Raw genomic sequence first — 25357 nt, 5'->3', positions numbered from 1 at the left:
TTGAGGTTGGATCAATGCCTAGAGGACTTTGTCGTGTTCCTCGAGCCGTTCCTGGTCAGTTTATGTCTTTTTTGTCAGCAGATGGAGGCATCCAGGACCCAAAGTTTTCCAGCAGAACATTGCATTGTAATAAGCCAATTGATGTTTTGAGCCAGCATTGAGGACCCGCAGGATGATGGTTGTCCAGGTTGACCAAACATGCAGGTTTTGAATCAAAAGAAGCTGGAAAAATACAAATATTGTTGGTTTTTGCTTCCAGCTGAAATATAATGCCTTAAACAACAGCAGCTATTACTCTTCTGTGTGCTTTGCCAGTAGTGTTGCCATGGCACCAAAAAAAAAAAAACAACAACCTACATTTGAGGTGAAAAATACACTTTAGCAAAACCCGAAGTCGCCCGAAGTATCATTGATGTGATCGTGCTTCAGAATTTAATTAAAAATGAATACGGTGCTAATTAGACAAAATGACTGGCCTTGCAGCTGGATCGAATAAACCTGTGAAGGTGCAATTTTGACCACCAAGGAAAAGAGTCCAGACAAGGAGCGGTTGTGTTATATTTATTACCACAATAACACAACAATCTGAGCAACTGGATATCATTACAGGGATATGTGAGTTTCTCTACGAGCATAACAGTTCCTTAACAATACACAACAAACCCAGAGTCTAAAGATAAGATAGATACAACCACTTGAAAGCTACACAGGGCACTACAGTATTTTAGATGTCTTCAATATTTAGTTGGAGAATCACAAGCAATTAAAACACCTTCATTACTCGACAACATCTAAATGCATTAACATTGTGCTTCAGTCTCAGACATGGTGTGAAGAGCTCACATATCCTAACCTGTGCTTAAATGGACTTTTTTTCTTGTACTGAATACATTACAATGCAGTGAACAAACACACAGGGACAGAGTGCAGTAACTCCTGGTTGCATTGTAGACAGCTTAAATAATTAAAATGAGCAGTAACATTTTTGCACACAATGGCAGGCAGAACCCCGACAGAACGTACATTCACTTCGTCCACTACAACAAATAACTGTCACCATGTAACACATACAGAAAGTCTATTCAGCCTGGGACGGCCGAAGGAGCAACTGGGATTGAACATGCTCTGTATTTTCAGCTGTTCAGTCTGGATTTGTGAACAAGTTCTCAAGTTTATCTATAATTTTAGAAGAAGGCAAATCCTTGTGATGTTCTCTGATAAAAGGTTGGAGAATTTATCTGGTAAAATGCAGGTAAATTCACTGATATATGGACATGGCTTCAAGTTCAGAATTTTGCACTAGTTCAAAATGATTACAACACAAAAGTACAACTCAACACCTCCTAATACGATAACATCGGTCACTGGTTGTGATCAAAGGCTTGGTTAATATTGTAAGGGACTGTTGGAAAATTATTAGGTGAAGAGTGAGGCCAGGAAAAATGGAGGGTATTTTATTTCTACCTTCTTTATTGATTACGTAGTTAAGATAAATGATTACATTAATACACATGTTTTCAAAATAAAGCACCAAAGATCCTGAAAACCTATTTTCTATATGAGCATTTTTAGTATGAATAATGAGATCCTACATGAAAGGTTGTGTTACTCCAAAGCAACATTTGCGACATTTGAATCAAGATCTGTTGCCAGTTTCTGGGTGGTTTTCTAATTCTTCTTGTCCAGTGAATCAGATCAAGACTCCACAGCATTTATTGTCTGATAAGATGGTCAGTGTGTCATATTATGGAGGCAGAAATTCATGCTATGACTTGGCGAAGACACATGACAGACTGGGCGTTAGTCACCATTCCATCCCAGCTTGCCATCTTTAAGAAATAGAACAATGTGAATGGGAAGGAGGTTCCAGGGACTGGAAACAAAACTGCAAACAAACAATAGTGTGAATGAGGTTCACCTTCAACTTCTACTAAACTTTTGGCGTCACATTAGACCGGACTTGGTACTCTTGGGTGTGACTTTTTCTAACATGTAGGGTAGTCTGCTAGATACCTAAAAATCTCAGAACATTAGAAATAGAAGTCATGAGTCCGTAACTACATGTTCTCTGCTGGTGTTGTGACTGTGAGAAGTTTGAATGTAACATCGTGGCTAATGTTGCAAAAGGGTGCATTTTAACCAAAGTCCCAATCTTTTTCTGAACTTAACCAAGTAATTTTCGTGCTTAAATTTAACAAGACAGTGAGTAAAATCGAGACTTAAGTCACAGTATCAAATGGTACTAAATGAAAAACAAGGGTTGAACAAATGCATACAAACCTCAATATTCTGGATGAAAGTTCTGTGACCTGGCCTCCTTATGAGGATCTTTTGAAGAGACCTTTCTGATGAAAATAATGTTTTTACCTTTTTTAACATGTCCATACGCTGTTTTTTTTAATGTTGGAAGACACATCATAAACAAAATAAGCAGGGAACCCTATGGCTGAGTATTTCTGACTTGAAACTTCAGTGTACGCACGGCAGTCTCAATAACACAGAGTTAGACTTCCAGAGTTTCATACATAACAAACATAAGGAACAAATCCTGTCAGTTTGCAGGGTGGAGCTTCCTGTATAAAAACCACAGTAAAGGAGGATTATTTTTATAGAAGTAAACTTCTGAAGATGTAACTCTGATGCACAGAGATTAGTTTTTAGGGGTTTAATCAATGACTGGAGAGGAACTTTAAACTGAAAAACTCGTATATGTCTATGGGCATCGAATGAAGACGTGGGTGGTATCAAGGCTAAAGGTCCCCTTAAGGCTGTACCACGCAGCAAGTTTAACAAAGCCAGGCTTTCCGTGTGTGTGAGCTGGTTCAGCTAAACATGCAACCCCAGTCAGAGATAATGGGTCATATGGAAAGCATAAGATACAATGGAGATCTAGCAGCCTAAAAGAGAGCCACTATTGTGATACTGAAAACATACCTAGCTAACCCACTCATCTCCCACTGTAGTACAACCCTCTGGTATATGATTTATCTTTCTGTTGTTGTTGTTGCTGCTGAGATGCCTGTAGTCTTGACAAAATGGTAGTATTTAACACCCTTCGAATGAAGAAGTTAGAATGGAAAAAAAGCGATGGATCATATGTGGGATAAGAGATTGATTTTTTTTCCCCCCAAACTTTCACTCAAATTTTTGTTTGAAAAGAAGGTCAGGTAAGTTTTCAGGGGCTTTAATGTCCAAGGTTTTGCTTTTTAGCCCAATATTTTTTGCACAGTCCCTTATGGCTCTAAACCATTGAACTCACTGAAATGAGGGTGTTTACATTCACAAATACAGAACTCACGATATCATGGAAATACCACAGGAGACTGTGTCCACAGTATTCCCTCAGTAAATGGTGTTCTATTTCTGTACAGTGAATACACAGGTAGCCACATGTTGAAGTTTACTCTACAGACCGATGACTACAAAACAGCTAAATGGGGTTTTAACCCCTCAGAAAGATTTAACGTGACTCAAACTTTAACCAAACTGATATTTCCATTGTCAACAGGTGTTTCATAGATTATGTTTTATATGTTGGATTATCGTCCAGCCATAGAGACATTACAACATTCTCCTCAAAAGGGGACAGTGATCAGTACAGATCTCCTCCAAATCTGAGCTGAAAAGTCCATCATCTTCCACAAAATCCTCTCTACAAGCTTTCGGAGAAGTGGGCTCCTCACATTTCTTTCCTTTTCAAAAGTGTTCATCTTGAAACGGTGACATATGCTTCGCCTCCAGACCCCTTTCAGTTCGGACTTTCATTATCTTTCACGTCATAATCAGGAGGGATTTCAAAACATTAAACAACACTGCGCCCATGGTTGCCTGTTGTCGCTAAAACTTCCATTTGTGCCTCTGCTTGCAGAGCACCATGCTAAAAGCAGCCTGCATGCCTCCCTGTGGGCATATCACTGTAGCTACACCAGGCCAGTCTGCATGTGCACGTGTAGGGGGTAGGGGTGGTAGACGAGCGGGGGCTGAGCCTGAGTGATGAAGTAGCTGTTGTAAATAGGCTCGGTCATATATGGAGCCGGCTGGTAGAAGCAGGTAACGTTGGCTGTGTTGGGGATGGCGTTCTGCTCGCCCAGCACCCTCAAAGCCAGGACTGTGATCATATTGAGCGTCTGTCTCCTCTCGTGTCCCATCAAACACACCGTGCTCTCATCTATCACGCGTCGCAGGGTCATCAAATAGTCGTACTTGCTCGTCTCCTCGTTGCCAATAAAATGGCACTGCAAGTAGGCCTCGATCTTCCGCTGCTGCTCGCTCACGTCGGGGAAGTCGATGAAGAAGCGGGAGCACATGTATCGCTCCAAGGATTTGATCTCGGTCTCGCTTGCTGGCCGGAAGTTCCTCACCAGCAGGTCGCTGTATTTAAGCAGACCCCCTCCTCGGATCTCCTCTGGGTTGTGGGTGGCGATGAGGCGGTGGCGGAGGTGATCCATAGCCTGCTCGAAGTCTCCGTACATGCACTCAGCCTCCACAGTGATGGTTGGTTCCCCTGCTGCCCCGACCCATGAGCTTGACCCATAGCTGTTTGGGACATCATCCGCCAGTCCAGGTTTTTGCTCATCTACTTGAGGCTGTGAGGCTACGTTTGCTGTACATGTGTGGATCTGAGTCTCTGAATCAGGAGGCTTCTTTGAATGTTTTGGCTTAACAGATTGTTCTACAGTTTCACTAGAGCCAGTCCCTTCCTGAAGCGTACTGGCTGGACACTGTGTGGGCTCTGCGAGGGCGTCCGAACCCTCAACGTTCTCCGTCTTGCCGTCTGGTACATTTGAATCATTAGCACTATCCGGCAAAGGAGGTTTTGGCTGAAGTGGTTTCGGTATCTCTATGGGTGGAAACAGCTGTGTTGTAAGGTCTGACAAATCAGTCAGTAAAGACCATTTTTCAGGTTTGCTGATCAACTTCCGTGACATTTTTCTTTGTAGCTTCGGTGAAGGGCAGTAGTCTGGCACAATGTCCTGTGAGGTGCTGCAAGTCTTTTTAGCTGGAGGAGGAAAGGAGAACTCATTATGTGAATCTTGTTGGCTTATGGTAATTTCAGTCTTGCAGATTACTGAGTCTACTTTGAACTGAGTAATTTCTTTACAATGGGACATTTCTTGTGGAACTGACGTCTCCGTGTGCATTATAGGCACAGGCTGGGAAGCTTGTGACTCACACAAATCTTCATTATTCTGCAGTTTTAAACTTGCATCTGGAAATAAAGTTTTAGGAGATGCAACTAAAGGATAATCACTGTGATTTTGTCCTTTATCTTCTCCGTTTTCTTCACATAACTCAAACACAATGTCCTCCTCTGAATGAACGTCCTCAATGCCATCCTCTTCTTCCCTTTGTAATTTCGTTCCTTCAGGTTCTGACACCTGCTGCACCTCATGATCATCATCGACATGCTCTGTCTCTGCATGTGGAAGCTCATTCTCAAGCACAGAAACTGCTTCATCCTGGCACAGACTCTCTGCATTGGTTGCCATTGCTGTATCTTTTTCAACATCTTTGTCAACATCCTGAGGATTGCTTGATTGCTGCTGTGCTTTATTTTCGTTCTGGTTGTCTCTTTTAGACAAATTCCCAGCATTCAGTGCCAGCCTTCCTCCTTGTTTCCTTTCAGTCTCCCAGTAGGACTCCAGCATACGATCTAATATTATCTGGAAGGAGTCCACGCTGAACTCAAACTGCCTGCGAAGGGAGCTAACAAATCGGAGCCCCACCGTTTTAGCTCTGTTGTTAGAAAGCGAGATGAGGCTCCATCTGTCGTGCTCATTGAAAACTTTCACCATCTTTTGCACGTAGGCTTCCTTCATTGTCAGGCAGGTGATCTTCCGTCTGTTGACGCCATAAGGGAGGAGGTCTCGCAGGCTGCCCAGCACCACCTCCTTAATCACCTGGAAGTCCTCCTGTCTGGGCAGCTCCACTCTAAAAATTATGTCCAAGTCTCTGTAGCCCAGGCCGTTATCTCTCACCAGGACGTGGCTGGCCGTCGCTCCATTAAGGCGTATGTCTTTAACCTGGATGTCTCTTTCAACCAGCCGATCTTTCACAACACGAATGATGTCTTTGGCTCTCACCTGCAGTGTGGGAAAATTTCCTCGCCCATGGATGGGGATTACCTCCGTCAAGACTTTGTCGAGAGCCTGAAGTTGCTCAAGGGTCAAGTTGTGGAACCTCTTCTCTGTCTGAAGCTCCATCGTCCGTTGTCACCTGTGGAAAAAGAGGTCTGACATTTGCATCACGTTATGGCTAACATGTCATAATAGATAATGAAGGGGTGAAGCAGTGAACAGATAAGAAAGCCCACTGTAATGTAGAAACTGTGCCTTTTCTTGGAGTAACACAATCCACTGTGCAGCTCTTTACAAATGTGCACAGGAAAGGATTTTTTTTTCTTCTATCAATATCAGTATCATGAGGATGTAGTCTGTTTACATCCTTTTCATGAGAGGATTTTCCACTCATTTGTTTGCTTGAAAGTCTAGACCTTTGTAGACTTGACATTTGCCCTTTTGTTTTCCTCTTCTTCGGAAAGTGTGAAATGCACAAACGTAACCAAACAAATACAAATAACTGGGCTAAAGGCTTCTGCAACAGATGTTTTCACCCTCAATCCTCTTTGAGTGCAATATGTGCCAATTGTTCATTAGCTAAATTTGAAATTCAGCTGTTTAACATCAAGCATAATGGGCAGCTCTGAGGACCGAGGATGTCTCAGTGATTAGTTTGTCTGATGTGCTGCCACTAGATGGCAACAGAATTACAACATATGGCAAAGTCAACTAAATGGCTTAGTAAGAGCTTATACATAAGCCACTGGTGGCGCACTGCAATCAATTCAATTTCAATTCAACAAGTTTATCTGCCAATAAAAATGTGTTTTCACATTTAATTCTTATAGTGATGGTGACTACAGGTGTCGTAAATGTGCCATTGTTTGATCCCCTTTGTGGTGCAAGAAATAAAGTCCCCCAGATATCCAACTTACAGCAAAAAAATTAAAAATCGTACACAAACCTGTCAGCTATGCATCGATTTATTAAAAGTCAACATTTCAGTTGCAAAACATCCATGACAAAGGTCCTCGAGACATCTGTGACCTTCTGAAGATAGATCCTTGTGACCAAAACGTAAACTTTTTAATAAAACAATGTAGAGGTGATAGGTGTGTACGGGAACTGACTTTTTTTTTCATGACAAGACATATTTGCTTCAGCTAATCACATGCAAATACATATTTTAACATGCGTCTGTTTGAGCTGTAAAAGAAGATGAGATGACTCCTCCCACAATGCATTGTGAGTTTTGAAAGGGACCTTTTTATGACATTCCAGTTGCAAAATAAACATCACCAGCTGTTTCTCACATCATTTCACTTGCTGGATGATCATTCAGGAGTTGCCAAGTTGAATTTTTTTCCATCATCACGTGTCCATCTGTTAGTTACAGGTGACTCACCTGTCTGTCATTCGCCAGTTGACAGCGACACAGACAGGCTGGTTGTCAGATCTATAAAAACAAGCTGGACGTGTGTGTTTGTTTTGCACCTGTATGAAGAATCCTCTAAAGGAGTGTTGACTCTAAGCTCATCATACCAAATGCTCTGGTTAGAATGCATTACTGCATTATGTCACCAGCTCATACAAAGCACCATGTTGATAGACAATGTGTTTAATTCTGGTTTTCCAATGTCACAGTAATTTATTTGTGAGAGTTTTGAAAAAGTCTTAGGAATAAAAAGGAGAAAAAATGAAAATAAGACGGGAAAAAAGGTACCTCATCATTAACATACGCTGACTCCCTAAGTGCAGAGGCAAATGTCACATTGTTAGCCTGTTATCAAAAACACTACAAAGAAGAGCTACATTTAAATATGTACGCACAGTTTAATAATGGTGAAATTCAGCTTATGACAGTTTTGGCAGTGGTTTTTGCTGCAACGCTGCACTGCTTCTTTTTTCCCCTGCTGATCAGTTATGCTACTAGAAAACATATTTGAAGAAAATGGAGTTGAAATCAAGCCAGATGTGTATGAAAATTTTAGATTTGAGCAATTTCCTAATGTCTGACAATCAGTGAATCATCATTTAAAAAGAAATGCCATTACGTAATCAGACATTGCATCAAGTATGGGGCCAAGAATTAGAAACAATTGCTATAATCTATATCGTATATTATTATAAAGACCTTTTCTTAGCAATTATTTAGTTTCAGTTAAGCGGTTTTACATATAGTTTAGAGAAAGGAAAACATATTGCTGCATTTTCATAGATTAAAAACTATTTTGCCTTGGTGAATAGAGCTTAATGGAAATACTTTGACTTATATGCCAGATTGTTTTGTGTATTTGTTGCTGTTTGCTTTTTAATAAAACATTTTTATTGTATGCTTTTCAGGCTGCCCTGGTCGGTGATGCACTGTAAACAGCACTTGATCATCTGTTGAGTGCTCAGCATGTGAGCAGCCTCCTGCACCATCAGTCTGTGTTAGTATTTGGCGGTCATCAGTGCAAAATGTGGCAGCAGCAGAAGCAGCTCTGGGGGGTTACAGGGAGGGAAGCAGGGCCCACAGCAGCCTCTAGTGAATCTCTGGGGTTACATCAGCTTGGTCCTGCAGCAGGACTGCTCTTCTGCCACTTGGCTTCTTTATAGATAAGACTATATGAGTCATACAGCCACTGAATGAAGCATCAGTCGTTGGCTCTCCTGGATTCTTTCCCTGTGCGCAAAATAAAAAAAAAACGACAGAAAATGCACCACTTGAGGTGGCATCAGGGCCGTGGAGCCCATAGAATATTTACCCAGTAAAGCTGGTTAGAGGATTGTAGCAGTATTATGGAGTATATATGGTCGTGATCTGGATGTATGCATGCATGCATGCTGCTGGGCATTTTTTTAAAGCGCTGCTTCCATCTACAAAATTGTGCAGAGGCCACTTTTCTGCTTTAATGCCCCACTACAGTCGCTCCGTGTTGTTCTCTTAACTCAAAATGTTGCTTTTTTTCACCCATTAGTTCAACATGTGAGCAGCATCTGGATTTTCTGGTGCATTTAGTTGCACCTTACAAGTTGACATGCAGTCATAAGTCTTAATTTTTGAGAGGGTTTGAACTGAATATTTATTTTTTTAAAAAGCCAGCATGAGAGAAAATAATAAGAGACGATTAAAAAATACATAAATTAAATAAAAAATAAACTCACCTGCTTTGTGGTGAAATTACAGAGGAAAAGTAAAGCCAGAGGAGGAGACACCAGAAAGAAAACAATGAGATATCCAACAGTTTTTTTTTTTATTTTTTTATCCGACCCCCGTTGGAAAAGGTTGATGCTGAAGTTAACACGGACACTTTCCCTTCAGCGCAGTTTCCATGGCAATCAGGCGTCACGAAATTTACGGTAAATCACGACGCTCTCTCGATGTCTCGCCAACTAACCGAGTGACAGCAAGTTTCAAACAAACGCCCGGATCTGGGAGGCTTCCACACGCATGGTAGCAGTTTGATAAAGTTTGGCTGCTATCGGTGGAGCTCGCCGCCCGATCCGTGAGGCTCAACTACCGGCGTGCCACCGCACTGCCGAGCTGTTGCGGGGTGAACATCACATCAGACGGAGTGAGTCATCCTCTCTCCCCGCCGTGATCCACACCGTAAATCTAATCATCAATCAACCGCTTTCACCGCCCACCGCTCCTCCGGCACAGCGACGCGGACACTTTCGCCCGACTGTTTTCGCTCGTCCGCTCCACTCGGCCACTGTTTCCTCACGAAAACGCTCAAAATGTCGCGTTTTAACGTTAGTTTTTTTTTCTCTTTTCATTCACATTTCGGGAGGAGGACGAGGAGGGGGGCAGCTCCCTGGTGACGTTTCAATGGAATACCGCCACCACGTGACGATGACGTAGTTCATATTTTGGTAACAGACCAGGAAGTGCGGAAGAAGGCGAACACCGAAACCAGAAAGGCTGAACTTTCACCGACGAGTTTGGTTTTATTTCACGTATTTTTCGGTGAACTTTCTGTGAGAACTTCGTCGTGGGAATTTTTTGAAGGCCTAGAGAACAGCGCCAAGATGCCAGCCATGGAGAGTATCCTTTAAAAACAGGGGAGAGAAGCGGACTGTGGTGAAACGTCAATACAGGGGCTAAAGGAGCGAACACAACACGGTAGTTTACGACGGGACTGGTGAGATTTATGTGGGACAGACGGCTGAAACGTCGATAAATAGGTCAGATATTGACCAAAATTAAATATAGCATCATACTGAATAACCTAAAGGTTTCCTGGTTAGTTCAAGCTTCGTAACTCGAGCTGAAGGCCGCGGAAGCTTCCAGCTAATGGCTAGAAATACAGCAACTGACACCCAGTAATTTACTTTTGACGCATGAAGTTATAATGTTGCTTAATACTCCGAATTATAAAGTAAAGACCTAATGAGCAACGGCGTTCTTAACTATCTATAGTTTATTCTAGCTCTAAGAAGCTTTCTTAGTAGCTAAATAAACAAAAGGCAAATTAAAAGGAGACTCCAAAAATACCTGTTATGTAACCTGTACTTTTCCCGGTGTGGCTAACTCAATACAACAGTCAAGGTAAATTGTTACTTTTAACAGAACAAATTCCTTTAAAAAAAAAAAAAAGAGAGTATATCTACACTGATTTAGGAATTCAGAGGCCAATACGAAAATTTGTGTTTTTGGACTTTTAAAAAAGTCCACTCATAGTCATTTTCATTATATCAATCAAAATCTTAATACTAATCCATATTATTATTATTTTTTATTTATTTATTTATTTATTTATTTATTTATTTATTTTAAGAATTATAGTCATGATCCATAGTAAACAAGATATTTAACACTTGGAAGATCAACTCCTCAGTGCTCTCTTGTGGACAAACTATAATAGTGAAACTCTTTCTAGTTCACTATCTGTCTTATCATTTCATATTTCGTAATGACAAACAGACCCTAATGCTGATATATTTATTACAAGCAAACATGTTGGCCTGGCCGATTTATCAGTCTAGATCTACTAAACCTGTGGGATTATTGTTGACAGAGAAGCATCTCTTTCATTTAATTTAGTCAGCAGCGGTTCCACAATCAAGCCACTGTATCGGATCAGGTAATCTGTACAGATTTGTTTGCTAATACTGTTTTCATCACAGTGGATGGCATTGAGGTAATTTAATAAAATTAAACAGCCTTAAGCAAGTTATCACAAGTTTTTCCTTACTCAGAACAAAAGTGGTCAAATTTCCTTGTTATTTGTCCTTAACTACTTGTCTCAGAACATCTCTTTAATTTAAAGTTTGCTGCCAAAGATCTCCAAAGAAATTCCAAGAAATGCGACAAAGAGGAAAAAATAGAGAAGGCTAAAGTCAAGAAGGTAAGCCTCTCCTCTGAAAGCAACCATCAAACAGCACTTCATGAAAGTCTGCTGACTGCTTTCTTTTTGTCATTTCTAGGCCATCCAGAAGGGGAATATGGAAGTAGCTAGGATCCATGCAGAGAACGCCATCAGACAGAAGAACCAGTCTGTTAACTTCCTGAGGATGAGCGCTCGGGTAGATGCGGTGGCAGCGAGGGTCCAAACTGCAGTCACAATGAACCAGGTGCACGACAGACCGCCATCGGCCCAGTTGGAGGCTGGAGGCGTTTCAGATACATGAACGCTTGTTTGTTGGCATTTTAGTGACGTGGTATTTTGTTTCTCAGGTCACAAAATCTATGGCTGGAGTGGTGAAGGGCATGGATGCCACTCTGAAGAGTATGAACCTGGAAAAGGTAGTGCCTTACTTTTGAAACACTAGTATTGTTTTTAGTATTTAACATACTGGTAATTACTGGATTACTTTAAATTGTGAAACATTATTCGTCATTTTTTTGTCAGATTTCAGCCCTCATGGACAAATTTGAGCACCAGTTTGAAACTCTGGATGTTCAGACAGCCCAGATGGAAGACACCATGAGCAGCACGACAACTCTCACAACACCACAGGTACCTTCATCTGCTGTGCTCTGATATTTTTTCTTATTGTCTGATAAAGACTTTCAGTAAACCTAATGTGTAATGTGTGTTTCAGAACCAAGTGGATTCACTGCTGCATGAAATGGCCGATGAAGCAGGGTAACGGTTTCATTTTTGACCCATCATTCTTTGTAAAGAAACTAAATCTCATATTAAGTATAAGATATGCAGTTATGTAGTTTTACAGACATGGACTGCCACAGCTGTAGCAGCTGGTATCGTAGATATTTGAGAGGCAATCAAAGTAATGTTTTTGACTGTGCATTGAAAGCAGGGATATTTTGTGTTCAAATGAAAGTGTGAGATTGAGATATGTGCTTTGTGCTTAGGTTGGACCTGAACATGGAGCTCCCACAAGGACAGACAGGATCGGTGGGTACCAGCGTGGCCTCTGCAGAACAGGTACTCTTACTTTTGAGGATATCTTTGTGACTGCATGGACTTATGTTTATATATTGAGTAAAAATCATGGCATAAATGTGATGACAGTAACACATTTCAGCTGCATTCTCCTGTGGATTTAGTGGCTTTTCCAAATATCCCTGGTTCCTCTTTCATCTTCATCTTCCTCACTAATGCCGATGACTCTCTCTCTTTCTTTTCTCTACAGGATGAACTGTCTCAAAGGCTTGCCAAGCTCAGAGATCTGGTGTAAAGAAGGACTGCAGTGGACTGGCACCGGGATGCAGAACTCGTAGACACCTTTACACTACCTGAATATTACTCCCAAACACCTTATATTTACATTATGTCTTCTCTTCTTACATCTCATGTGTCTCTGTCGAGGAGCTGCTGTATCACTGTTATTTTTTTTCCACATGTAAAGGCCCTTGTTGGTTCTGTGCTCATAACATCATGGCTGTTATAATTATTCCTTGGCCATTTTTCTATTAACAGATTTGCAGGTTTTGGAAAATGTACATATTTCTTAAAATGATATATATTTACCAATAGTGACTCCAACATTATTGCTAAATAGGTAATAACTCCTCAAATGCGAACAGCTGAATGGAACGTGGCAGTTATCGCCCTGCTTCATGTACTGGTGGTGAAAATGCTTAAGATGTTGGATGAAAAAATTCAATTTTTCTGTTCATACCTGCATGATTGCAGATGTCATTTATGCATTTTTCTCTTGATGGTATCGGAGTGTGAAAGACTTCCCTCCTGACTGGTTAAATGACTTCTTGAGTTGATTTATTGTATTTTATTTGTGATTCATATCCTAAGAAGATTCTGGACAAGTAGCCTGTGTGTTTGTCTGGTGGTCTTCAGTGTTTTCACTGATCACTTGGGGAGGGTTACAGTTTGGAGATTAAACATTAAGTGAAAAATAAAATTTTATAATAATTGTACATCTTTTCCTTTTCACTAAAGTATTTAATCCACTTTCAGTAACCATAAATATTTCAGCTGTAGTAAAATGTTAATTGTGAACGTCAAGTACACAGCAACATCACATGCTGTACATCTTTGACTGTATTACAAATGGAAAGCTTATTAACATAGAGGTGCTAATATTTTTAGGAAAAAAATGGCATTGAATTACTGCAGGTCCTCAGAAACACAACAACAACTAAGATTTAAGATCCAGTATTCAGCATTCATTAGAAATGTTGGCCTTTGGTGCAAGTCAACACTACAAAAAACCACGATATGAAAATGTAATTAAATCTGTGGATGTTCTCAGTCATCCAGGTCATGATAAGTCTCAAGCAAGCATAAGTTATGGCAACTGGACTAACCTCGTGTGAGTCGAAAACGTTTCACCTCTCATCCAAGAGGCTTCTTCAGTTCTGAAAGCCTGGTGGGGAGTACCAGATATTTATCCACCAGGAGGGTGGTGGCAAAAACAAGTGGACAAAGACCCGAAACCAACAGACTCGTTAGGTGTTAATGTGAGTCGTTAGCCTTTGATGGGCGGTCGTTACCCCTCCCAGCCCTCTAGGAGGGTGGTTGGGGGTCACCTGACTGCAAGTGGGACAGATGGCTGCACCTCCTTGGGAGGGCTCTAAGAACGGCGTTGTAAGTGGGAGACAAGTGGTGTCTGAGGCCCCCTCCTCTGTTCAAAGATGGCCGTTCTAGTTTGACATGAATGGCTTCTTTTACCCCTCTCTCAAACCATCTGTCCTCTCTGGCTAGAATGCGCACCTTGTGGTCATCAAAGGAGTGCCCCTTCTCCTTGAGGTGGAGGTGGACTGCTGAGTCCTGGCCTGTGGTCGTGGCCCTCCTGTGTTGTGCCATGCGCTTGTGTAATGGCTGCTTAGTCTCTCCAATGTACAGGTCAGAGCATTCCTCATTGCACTGCACTGCGTACACCACATTGCTCTGTTTCTCCCTTGGAATTTTGTCCTTGGGATGGACCAGCTTTTGCCTCAGAGTGTTGCTGGGCTTGAAGTGTACTGGGATCTGGTGGGTGTTAAAGATCCTCCTGAGTTTCTCTGAAATTCCTGCCACATAGGGGATGACAATGTTGTTTCTCTTTTTGTGGTCCTCGTCTTTCTTATCCTCCTTGCGCTTTTTTGCTGTTTTGATAAAAGCCCAGTTTGGATAGCCACAAGTTTGAAGAGCAGAGTGAATATGTTTGTGTTCCCTTCTTTTTCCATCCGCTTCTGATGGGATGTTCTGTGCTCTGTGCTTTAAGGTACGGATCACCCCCAACTTGTGTTCTAGTGGGTGGTGTGAATCAAACAGGAGGTACTGGTCTGTGTGAGTGGGTTTTCTGTAGACCTCAATGTTGAGTTCCCCATTGGTTTCAATGCGTACCACGCAATCTAGAAACGCCAGACAGTTGTCTTGGACATCCTCTCTTGTGAACTTGATGTTTTTATCCACCGAGTTGAGGTGTTCTGTGAAAGGTTCGACCTCACCCTTCCTGATGGTGACCCATGTGTCATCCACATATCTGAACCAGTGCCTCGGGGAGTGGCCACTGAATGTTCTCAGTGCCACAATCTCCATTTCTTCCATGTACAGGTTAGCTACAATGGGGGATACAGGGGATCCCATGGCACAGCCGTGTTTTTGCCTGTAGAAACCATTGTTGTACTGGAAATAAGTGGTGCTGAGGCAAAGGTTAAGGAGGTCACACACCTGTTCGGGGGAGAGGTTGGTCCTCTCAGACAGAGAGTTGTCAAGCAACAGTTTTCTCTTTACTGTCTGTATTGCATCTCCAGTGGGAATGCAAGTAAAAAGCGAAGTCACGTCATATGAAACCATAGTTTCCTCAGGGTCTAAGCTGATTTTTCTGACCTTGTTTGTAAAGTCCATCGAGTTCCTTATGTGGTGGGGGGTGTCCCCCACCAATGGGGAAAGGATGGTGGCAAGATACTTAGCAATGTTGTATGTCACAGAGTTGATGCTGCTTACAATTGGTCTCAGAGGGGCGCCCTCTTTGTGAATTTTTGGCAGCCCGTATATGCAAGGGATAGCATCGCCTGGATAGAGTTTGTAGTACAGGGCCCGGTCGATGATCTGACCTTTCTCCAGTTTTTGCAGGCAGTTAACCACTTTGAGTTTGTAGGTGTTGGTGGGGTCTCGTTTTAGGGTCTCATAAGTTGCTGAGTCACATAGGAGGCTGCTGACCTTTGAGTGATAGTCAGCTGTGTTAAGGATAACAGTACATCTCCCCTTATCTGCAGGTAGGATTGTGATGTTGGGATCCTTCTGCAGAGTTATCAGTGCCCGTTTCTCCTGTGCGGAGATGTTGGACGGGGGTAACTTGGCACTGGAGAGTGCTGCCGACACCTTAAGCCTGATCTGTTCCGCCTCTGTCTCTGACAACCTATTGTTCCTAATGGCCGATTCTGTGGCCGTCACCAAGTCCACCACCGGTAACTCATCTGGTGTGACTGCAAAGTTGAAAATGTAATGTAATCAGAGAAAAATCTGCTTTTATGCATCCAGATAAAATATGAATTAATCCAACAGACTGGCCTCTTAAAGGCTTTGTGAAGTGGACAAAATAATTACGCTGTGTTTAATTTCTAAAGTTCTATATTGTTTTTTGCCTTGACACATGGGGAGTGAATTTGAAACCAATCACTGCCCTCTAATGGAGCTGCTATTTATTAATACCGATTATAGAAACGGTTTTAGTGTGAGTATGCTAACAATTAGAAGAACTGTTTGTGACAATTACCAGCAGGTAGCAGTTAAGATAGTGCTTTCTGGTCGAGAGGTTGGCTCTATTATCAAATAATAGGTAGTGTATAATAGTGGAGCTTACTGTGATTTGATTTTCTTATAATTTTTAAATATAGTTAAGGTGAATTTTAAATCAAATATAAGTTATACACAGACTGATAAAGGTATTTTGAGGCCAGTATCAAAACTGGTATTTGGTGGTTAATCCATACATTCTGATTATGCTATAAACTGCAAACATTTGTTTATTTTTTGGTCACAAGTATTTGATTGCAAGAAACTGAGAAGTTTCCCAAAGGTACACTTCTGCTATGACCACAGACATAAAGTATTTTGTGTCTGTATGTTATAAGTTTGATCCAGATAAATGCAGCCACACATGTTTATAAAGCTGGCAATACAGCCTTTACATGAAGCGCGTTATAATTTTTTTGAGGACGATCACTCTTTGGCTCGACACCAACATCAGCACTGCAGGACACTATAAAGCTTTGGAGTAGATTTCAGTAGCAGCATGCTGGCAGAGAACTTAGAAGCCATGTTAAAAATGATAAATGAATGAAAGGAACATTATTATTGCATTTCCTTTTATTTCAGTTGAAACCAGACCTATTTTTGGCGCTTCCTATAGTCAAGAGATCTCAGCTGAGTCAGATGAAACTGCACAGCAGGTCAGAGACTGCAGAATCAGAGAATCCTGACTACAAGTGTACACCTCACACACCATACACACCATACATCATACACACTATACACACTATACCCCCATACACACTAGCACTAAAGAACACAGCTGAGTAAAATTTACTGCAGGCTACTGATCTGATCACATTTTTAATTGCTTTAGTTTTTAAATTAGCCTATTAGCTTTTGTTTGGCTGAGGCCTCCCTTTTACTCAGCCAACTGGACACTGAATCCCTTCTGTTACTACATAGGAGCCAAAAACATGAAGAACGAGTCATAATAATTACAGTGAAATGAAAATGTTCTGTAGTTTAAACAAATGTACTGTCTACTCCACCAACAAAAACAATAAAATAACAGTAAATATATCACAACTGAATCCGTTGGAAATAAGTACAAGAAATCCTCTAAAGAAATGTCCTTTTAAAATAAATACCTAATTTATTTATGACACTAATTTACATATTTATTGTCTGATTTCAGGATTTATTTCCTAGCCATATGTATTTGTTTCATCTGAGTATTTATTCTTTGGGTACTTATTTATTTGATGTAGCCAAGATACATAGTAAACGGGATATTTAACAGTTAGAAAATCAACTTGTCATTGCTCTCTTGTGGACAGCCTATGTAATTATGATGACTTATCTACTTAAATTCTCTCTATCTGTCTTGCCATGTTTTGTTGTTGTTGTTGTTTACTTAACGGTCAACATATACAATGATGCCAAAATGTCTGTAACAAGCAAATATACTGGCCTGGCTGATTTATCAGTCTAGGTTCAATATGTGGAACTTATTTGATTGTAGATTCACTGAGACGCACTAACCCAAGTTTTTTCTCTCTAATAATGACTCAGATACCTCAGTTCAAGGTTCAAGGTTACTTTATTAATACCCGTGTTTAGATTTGTTTTGCAGAAACAAATGATAGCATTTGGCATTCCATAACAAAATGCACATGGAACCTGACAGGCAGATACTTGATCGAGTGACAAGACAAAACAAAAAAAGTGCTCAGTGTTCCAGCCTTCACCAATATAGCAGCAAGGAAGTAAAAAGATAAGATGAAATAAATAAGATCAATATAAAAAATAAAACACAATAAAAAAAACTTAGGGGGAGAAAGCAATCTCTGGGATAAAAACCGGGATAAGAACGTAAAATTCAAAAGTCAAAATAACAAATAGAGCTAAGAAATAGGATAAATAAATAGAATAAAATAAATAAAGTGTAAATTTCACTACTTCTTATTGAGCTCAGTGACAGCGACAGGAACAAAGCTGTTTTTATAACACTTTGTCCTGCACCTTGGGACTAAAAACCTCCGTCCAGAGGGAAGAAGCTGAAATTCACCTCGTCAAAGATGGGAGTCATTATTAAGGATTTAAGTCATATGTAGCATATATACCTCAAATTGGAACACAGTGAAATTGCTTTAATGCAAGACTGGGATTTAGAAATATTCAGATGTTAACAGTAAAACATTACATCTGATATGTCATCCACTTAATATAAGTGGTACTCTTGAGTTTGCTGCAGTAACAACAGTCTATTCGCAAAAACACAACATGAAAACTGTGTTAATATCAGCTATAGTTATTTGATTGTATACATTTTTTACATGGTAGTGATTTACCTAAATTGTACTGCGGCTACTAAATGTGATTCCTGTTCATTTCAGGGGTGAGTAACGGTTACTTATCCTTTGCTATGTAATGTAAAACAGTAAAGCAGGCAGTTGTTTCTCTCCAGCTGATGCAACTAAACGCATTTTATCATTTAACTATATGAAGCTCATCTAACAAGATTGCTATTTCCACCTCATGATGCCTTAGAAATGAATCAAACAATATAGAACAGAATGTAATAAACTTTATTGTCCAGGCACTGCTGTAGAATTGCCTTTGGTGTCACCCATGAAATCACAAACATTTTCATAAGATCAGAAAAAACATCAAAAATAATAACAAAAATACATCACCCTTTATTGTACATCCAGCCATGATGTGGATTATTTGGACAGCTAATAAATTAAACTAATTCATTGTGAACACAACCTGTTACCATCCTTAAATGAATAGCTAAATAATGAATTGTAAATATATTTATATATCACACAGTCCCCTAGATCCGTTGCAGTATATCTGTATTTCTCAATTTGTCACTGATGCAATTCTATATTTGAAATTACTAGAATCTGCTATTTTTGACGCTAGGAATGATTGTGTTATTTTCTCTCTGTGCTCTGCCTGCTAGTCATAAACGTTTCCCAATCTAAACTCTGTCTCTATTTTTATCCACTGCCGTAACTTTTAACTTGAATTTCATCAACCAGAACCTAAACATTAAATAAATAATATAACGTGTCCGTGTTAAGGGGTGTAAACTACCTGGGGACCAAACAAATGCTGCCTGTCAGACAAAACTCAGAGCCCACAGCTCATATACTCGTCATGTGACTTTGGCGTAAACAGGAAGCAGCTGATCTCCACTGCCTGTTTCATCAAGTAATGTTCTCCACTGTGTTCTTCAAAACAAATAAAAACTACAGGATAAAACTGCTCGAACGTAAGTGACTGTTCTACCCTTTCGGGGTAAGTAAACGACGCTCTACTGGACGGCAGCTCTTGTAAGTAGCCGTTTAGTAGCGCTAAGCTAAAATACCTCACATTTATCTGGACTCGTGCTAGCTACGTTAGCATTAGCTTAAATGTTTGTACGGAACCGAAAAAGAGTTGAAGACGCTTTTTTTTAATAGCTGTTTATATATTTCCTGTGTCTAATTAAACCGTGTGTGGTTATAGTTATGTTTGACCTGTTCATCTTGTCGGCATTCTAGCGTGTCTTTTCTAGTTTCTGCCTCAGCAGAGCTCAGTAGCAGCGATGTGATATGTTTGTTTGCTCCGCAGCAGAAGGAGAGGAAGAGGAGCTGCTGCAGACACAGACTGAAGTCATCTGACCTGCAGCTCAGACAAACACTCACCATCGTGTCTGCTGAGGGGGATGTCAAGCACAGCAATGAAGAAAAAGGTACAGCAGGGCCTAATCATTCCCTGTCTGTATCATCTAAACAGTGGAGAAGTACAATTTAGGATTTTAAATGCCATGTGTGTACTTAAAATTGGAGCTTTGGCTGATTTCTGATATCTTAAAACTGATCCATGAAACCATGTTTATCCTCATTGGGGCTAGATGATGCAACTGAAAAAAATTATCACAATAAAATGTTTCATTTCAGTCGATATTGATAAGGATTGATCATTCTAATGATTTATTTTGATCAAAAACAAGCAGCAAAAAAGCTTAAATCAATTTTGACTGACTTACTTTGAATGTAACAACTTTATATTTCAGGGTACACGGATAATAAGTCTAATGTTCCATATTAATGGTAAAACACACATTTTAAAAAGTAAATGTACACACATAAATACAGATAAACAAGGATGAAGGAGTCATCTCTGCTTGATCTACATGAAATAACGTAAAACCAGGTGTGTAGAGGGCTACCAGAGGGGCTGGTCATAATCTAGTATCACCGGTCTTTACACTAACCACGACATCAAGTTTGTCAGCTCTCATAGCAAGTCCCCAGGAGTGTGTTGTTTAAGTGGAGCTGATGGGGAACTAAAACACAAAACATGAAATCAGTCTCGCAAGTGCTTCAAGAGACTTCCATGGATGCAAATGCTGAAAGCAATGGAGGATGAAAGGACTCCATTATTAAAGAATATGATAGGCAATTTTACATTTACATTGTGTGCTTTCAGAGCAGTGAAGCTATCAAACATTGTATTGAACAACTCGCTTGGTGTCTGTCACCTTTACATTCATATCAGCCACCCGGGCCTTATCCTAATATGGGAAAGTGCACATTTCACAAGAGTTTCGGTGTTTCTACATCCATGGGTGACAAGATTACAATCTAATCAACTATATTTGTACTTCCAGGTGCTACTGATGGGGAAAAGTGGGTCGGGGAAGACCAGTATGAGATCAATCATCTTTGCCAATTACATAGCTCGAGACACACGCCGCCTTGGAGCTACAAGTAAGAGCATTTCAAAGAACTGTCCGATATGTTGATTTATTTTTAATGCTGGTAATGTCTTAACCTCATTTCTAAAAAATCTTCTCATTATTTATTTAACTTAGTTGACGTGGAACACTCCCATGTACGGTTTCTCGGCAATCTGGTTCTGAACCTGTGGGACTGTGGAGGGTAACACAGATTTGTTCATTATTTGTCAGTTTTGGATCAGCTTTGGCAATTTAAAATCGTTCCGTCCTGTTTAAATGCTGCTCTGTACTTTTGAATTCATCAGACAGGACACGTTCATGGAGAACTACTTCACCAGCCAGAGGGACAACATTTTCAGAAATGTAGAGGTTCTTATTTATGTATTCGATGTTGAGAGCCGGGAGCTGGAGAAAGACATGCACTACTACCAGTCGTGTCTGGAAGCCATCCTGCAGAACTCCCCCGATGCCAAAGTGTTCTGCCTCGTGCACAAAATGGACCTGGTGCAGGAGGACCAGAGAGATTTGGTGAGCTTCACCGGACATTTTCTACATCATCCCCTCTGCTGTCCTGCTGTCACACATTTTTGCTCTACAACAAACAGGTGCACAGTTGATTTGAACTAAAATCCACAATAAGACAGATGTGTTTTATCTTTTCATTTATTGTCAAGACAGTATGAACAAAAAACAGTCACAATAGTTTATTTTCACAAAATTAAACATTAACTGTTGTCAAGGCTACAAGTCCTTTAGATGCTAAATTATTTTAGTATTAATAGTCGTTAAAAGAAGGTGTAGAACAAAACTGAGACAAGGAGAAAGAATATGATTACAGACATATGATTGGGTGGTGGAAGTTTTTTCCATCTGTTAAATGCACCCAAGGCAGGGTTTTAACAAATACATGGGGGCAAGACTACACATCTACAACCTGAAAACTTGAGCACGTTAATGTTCTCCATCTCCTTCAAATTAGAGAATGAAGGAATAACTTTTGGAAGAATGGTGTTCCATTCCTCTAGTAGATTTTAGCAATTTCTGTAATGAATGCAGAAGAGCAGTAGCTGTTCTGGTGGCACATGGAGGCCCAGCACCTTATTAAGACACTTTAAATTGTTTCTTCCAATTCATTTGCCACCTGTCTGCAGGAAATGTAGTGAACCCTCATTGTATCAGTAATGCTAGTAAATAGCTTAACAAAATGTCACCCCACCAAAAAAGTAAAAAAATATTACAAAGGAATGAGTACATTTTCTAAACGACAGTAATTCTTCGGATGACAGCAAAAGATGAACTGAATAAAAATTTTATTTGCCTGTAATGTTCATTACAACCATAATGTAATTATTCAAAATTTAATTATTCACTTTATACTGTTCCTATATAGTTTGTTATTTCATGCGCTTTTGATGTTAGACTCCACTAAAATACAAAAACTCAACTACTTCACTACCTAAATTCATTTGACTGACTGTCTTTTCTGTTTTCACAGATCTTTAAGGAGCGTGAAGAAGATCTGAAGAGACTCTCCAGGCCTTTGGCTTGCACATGCTTCAGGACATCTATCTGGGATGAAACTCTGTATAAGGTAGTGAATAAGACTGGCTTTTTAAAAAATTATTATTTACTTGGAAAATTTGACACTGAAAGAGGCATTTTAAATCATTTTTCAGGCCTGGTCCAGCATAGTGTACCAACTCATCCCAAACGTCCAGCAGCTGGAGACAAACCTGAGAAATTTTGCACAGATCATCGAAGCAGATGAAGTTCTTCTGTTTGAGAGAGCCACCTTCCTGGTGAGACCGACCGCTTTCTCTGCCACAACAGCCTCTTTGCAGGAACACTGAATCTAAAAATGAAAGTTTCTTGATTTTGTTTTTGTTTTTTTTGCAGGTGATCTCTCACTATCAGTGCAAAGAGCAGCGTGACGCTCACAGGTTTGAGAAGATCAGTAACATCATTAAACAGTTCAAACTCAGCTGTAGGTAAGTTCACTCTGCAAAAATATCAACTTCTCTTCATGCCAAATTTAACTGTAGTGCAGAATCAACACATTCAAACCTGTGCAATGTGAATATTTTGTATATTTAGAAGATTTTTTTGTACATTTAGAAGAATCTGTGCATTCGATGTGTTTTATCTGTGAAGTATCAACAGTACTATATTACTGTTAATTTGATTTTGTTTGCTGATGTTATCTTCACTTTTTACTGCTTATCATATCTTTAATACTGAGCTGTTATGATGTTTCACAATTATTTAACTGTTTTTATTCCAGTAAACTTGCAGCCTCTTTCCAGAGCATGGAAGTGAGGAACTCCAACTTTGCGGCCTTCATTGACGTCTTCACCTCCAACACATACGTCATGGTCATCATGTCGGACCCCTCCATTCGTAAGCACCGACGATGACATTTCTCTGCTGTCAGTGCAGAGTTCAGAAAACAAATCAGCATCATAATAATCAAATAATGTCTCCTTTTTCCCAGCATCTGCAGCCACTCTCATCAATATCCGTAATGCTAGGAAACACTTTGAGAAGTTGGAGCGGGTGGACGGACCCAAGCACAGCCTGCACATGCGAATGCGTTAGCCCTCGCGTTCATCCCAGTGGATACTCTCAGCCAATCAGTCCACAGATCGCTGCGGCCTCCCAGCTCCGATACATACGAGCAGCCCCGCACCGTTTCCTCTATATCTTCACATTCAATCACAGCTATCACGGGAGAAATCATAGTTTGTTTTGGTCTAATTTCTACAGTGATCTTAGGTATGTTGAAGAGATACATTCTGATGAAATATTTGTCCTAACTAGACGCATTAAAGAAAAATGAATAGTTGTTTGCTACAGAGTGGGCTACCTTTGCTGTCACACCGTCATATACAGTAGATTCATTCGTTTCACACAGTGAATCCTAGTGGTCGGGGATGTCGTCTCCGAATGTTAAGCAGCAGATACTGTTTGATTTTCAAATGACGTTTGTAAGCTGTTACAAACAATATAGTTATGTTCAGAAGCATTTGTGAAGTGTGTTTTTCTGCTTTTATATTTTGAAAATGCGCCCCACATAACATTATAAAAATGAACAGATATACATACTAGTGCATTTTAATTCATGAGAAGTTTCTTTTTTAGCCCCTTTTTTTGTCTGGAGTGTCCACATGAGGCCCTCTTGACACCGTACAGCAGTTGTCCTCTACATGTGACGTGGTGCACCTGTTAAGTTGACAGCAGTGTTTGGGCAGATGTAGCACCATGTTTCAAGCTCAGGTCAGTGAGTTCATTTATTGTACACTGAACATGGAAAACAGCTGCATGTAATGTATAGTGACCACGTTTTGTACTATTTAAATTGGCGCATACAGACCCTGAAAACTTGTCTTCAAAGCATCAGTATTTCACTACAACATCAAATATTGATGACACTAGAAGCACCAGTCACAGTTCTAAGAGTTTAAGAGTGAAATATATGATTCTGATATCTAATACTTCCTCATGGTTAGATAGCAGTTTGTTTGCTGAGTATTTGTACAGTCTGTAAATAGGAAAGTGGCTTGAACAGATCCACACAACTATGTCCTGTCCATGTTCGAGCTCACGTATGTTTATCCTCCAGCTCAGGACACAGGGAAAAGGATACTGACAGTAGGAAAAGGGGTGTGATGGAAGCGCAGAAGACGGCAAATCTGCACAGCCCAACTATCTAAATATGGTAACTAGCTAAATAGCGGTAATCTTTCTCTAGAATTGTGGGCATTATCTTTACTTTAGAATCTATGTAGGTGGGGCGCAGTCAGATTTAACTGAAACTGACCAAACAACCCACAGACAGTCATTAGATTCTGACTCAAACGTTGCTCAACTGTGACTGGCGCACAGAAGTGTGAAAATACAGTATTCATGTGGTACCTGATCACTCCTGGAAGCTGATTGACAAAATCTATTTTCAGGGCCGTTAGTTGTTGATTAATCCTCTAAAACTCAACTCTACGTCAAAGTTACATATTTATACGTTTTTTAAAATGAAAATAGTCCCTCCCTGTCTTGAAATGGCCTTGATGGCCTAAACTCTACACTGTTGTTTCTCTAGAAGGTGCTGATCTGTGAAGTCCCTGCTACCTACTGTAGCTGGAGCACAAAAGCTCACGTACGACTCTGCTTTATCCATGTTAAACTCCTCAACGCCACACAATTGCAAGTTGTGTAATTAATTTAGTCACACGTGTTCGACCTTGAAGCTGACTCTGAAAACAAAGATGACACAAAGTCCCAACCCACAGGTTTGCATAAAAAACAGCCTGAAAAAATCTGAACTCTTGATAAAGGACTTGTTTCATTTTGGTGACATGTTAGAGTGAAAGTTTTTGTGGCAAGGCTTTTGAATTTCTCTTTATCATTCCATAAACCTGAAAAATACTGTCTAGACTCTAGAGCCATAAGACAAACATTTTCACTGTGACTTTAGG

General features: G+C 40.3%; 4 protein-coding genes across 8 annotated transcripts; 2 read left to right on the top strand and 2 right to left on the bottom strand.

Moving 5' to 3' along the window:
• Positions 1–548: 548 nt before the first annotated feature.
• LOC111572993 (uncharacterized) lies at positions 549–9854 on the bottom strand. Its single transcript, XM_035951298.2, has 2 exons — positions 9207–9854; positions 549–6216 (listed from the first exon to the last, which is right to left on the bottom strand). Exon 2 carries the CDS (start codon positions 6201–6203, stop codon positions 3921–3923), a length of 2283 nt encoding a protein of 760 aa, XP_035807191.2. The 5' UTR covers positions 6204–6216; positions 9207–9854; the 3' UTR covers positions 549–3920.
• A 57-nt stretch (positions 9855–9911) lies between these two features.
• chmp1b (charged multivesicular body protein 1B) lies at positions 9912–13389 on the top strand. The gene is made up of 8 exons (XM_023276901.3): positions 9912–10089; positions 11295–11392; positions 11472–11618; positions 11722–11790; positions 11897–12004; positions 12090–12133; positions 12364–12436; positions 12645–13389. The coding sequence occupies exons 1-8, from the start codon at positions 10074–10076 to the stop codon at positions 12687–12689; spliced, it is 600 nt and encodes a 199-aa protein (XP_023132669.1). The 5' UTR covers positions 9912–10073; the 3' UTR covers positions 12690–13389.
• Positions 13390–13958: 569 nt separating this feature from the next.
• Positions 13959–15892, bottom strand: LOC111578482 (uncharacterized; the record flags this gene model as incomplete). Its single annotated transcript, XM_055017445.1, has 1 exon — positions 13959–15892. A coding segment is annotated over one exon (1914 nt), but the record flags the coding sequence as incomplete, so codon positions are not given.
• A 3409-nt stretch (positions 15893–19301) lies between these two features.
• rraga (Ras-related GTP binding A) lies at positions 19302–23910 on the top strand. Of its 5 annotated transcripts, none has more exons than XM_023276909.3 (10): positions 19302–19436; positions 19778–19898; positions 20820–20919; positions 21024–21090; positions 21194–21416; positions 22384–22479; positions 22565–22687; positions 22785–22876; positions 23170–23285; positions 23380–23910. In XM_023276909.3, the coding sequence occupies exons 2-10, from the start codon at positions 19872–19874 to the stop codon at positions 23481–23483; spliced, it is 948 nt and encodes a 315-aa protein (XP_023132677.1). In that variant the 5' UTR covers positions 19302–19436; positions 19778–19871; the 3' UTR covers positions 23484–23910. The 5 variants fall into 5 exon arrangements, with proteins under 5 accessions (XP_023132677.1, XP_023132676.1, XP_023132678.1 ...); XM_023276908.3 differs by having other exon boundaries at positions 19307–19462; XM_023276910.3 differs by having other exon boundaries at positions 19347–19497.
• Positions 23911–25357: the final 1447 nt, after the last annotated feature.

The sequence above is a fragment of the Amphiprion ocellaris genome, chromosome 14 (assembly GCF_022539595.1).
Source record: "Amphiprion ocellaris isolate individual 3 ecotype Okinawa chromosome 14, ASM2253959v1, whole genome shotgun sequence".
Classification (NCBI taxonomy): Eukaryota; Metazoa; Chordata; class Actinopteri; family Pomacentridae; genus Amphiprion; species Amphiprion ocellaris.
Note: the sequence above shows the minus strand (reverse complement) of the source record. Positions and strands in the feature narration are given on the sequence as shown.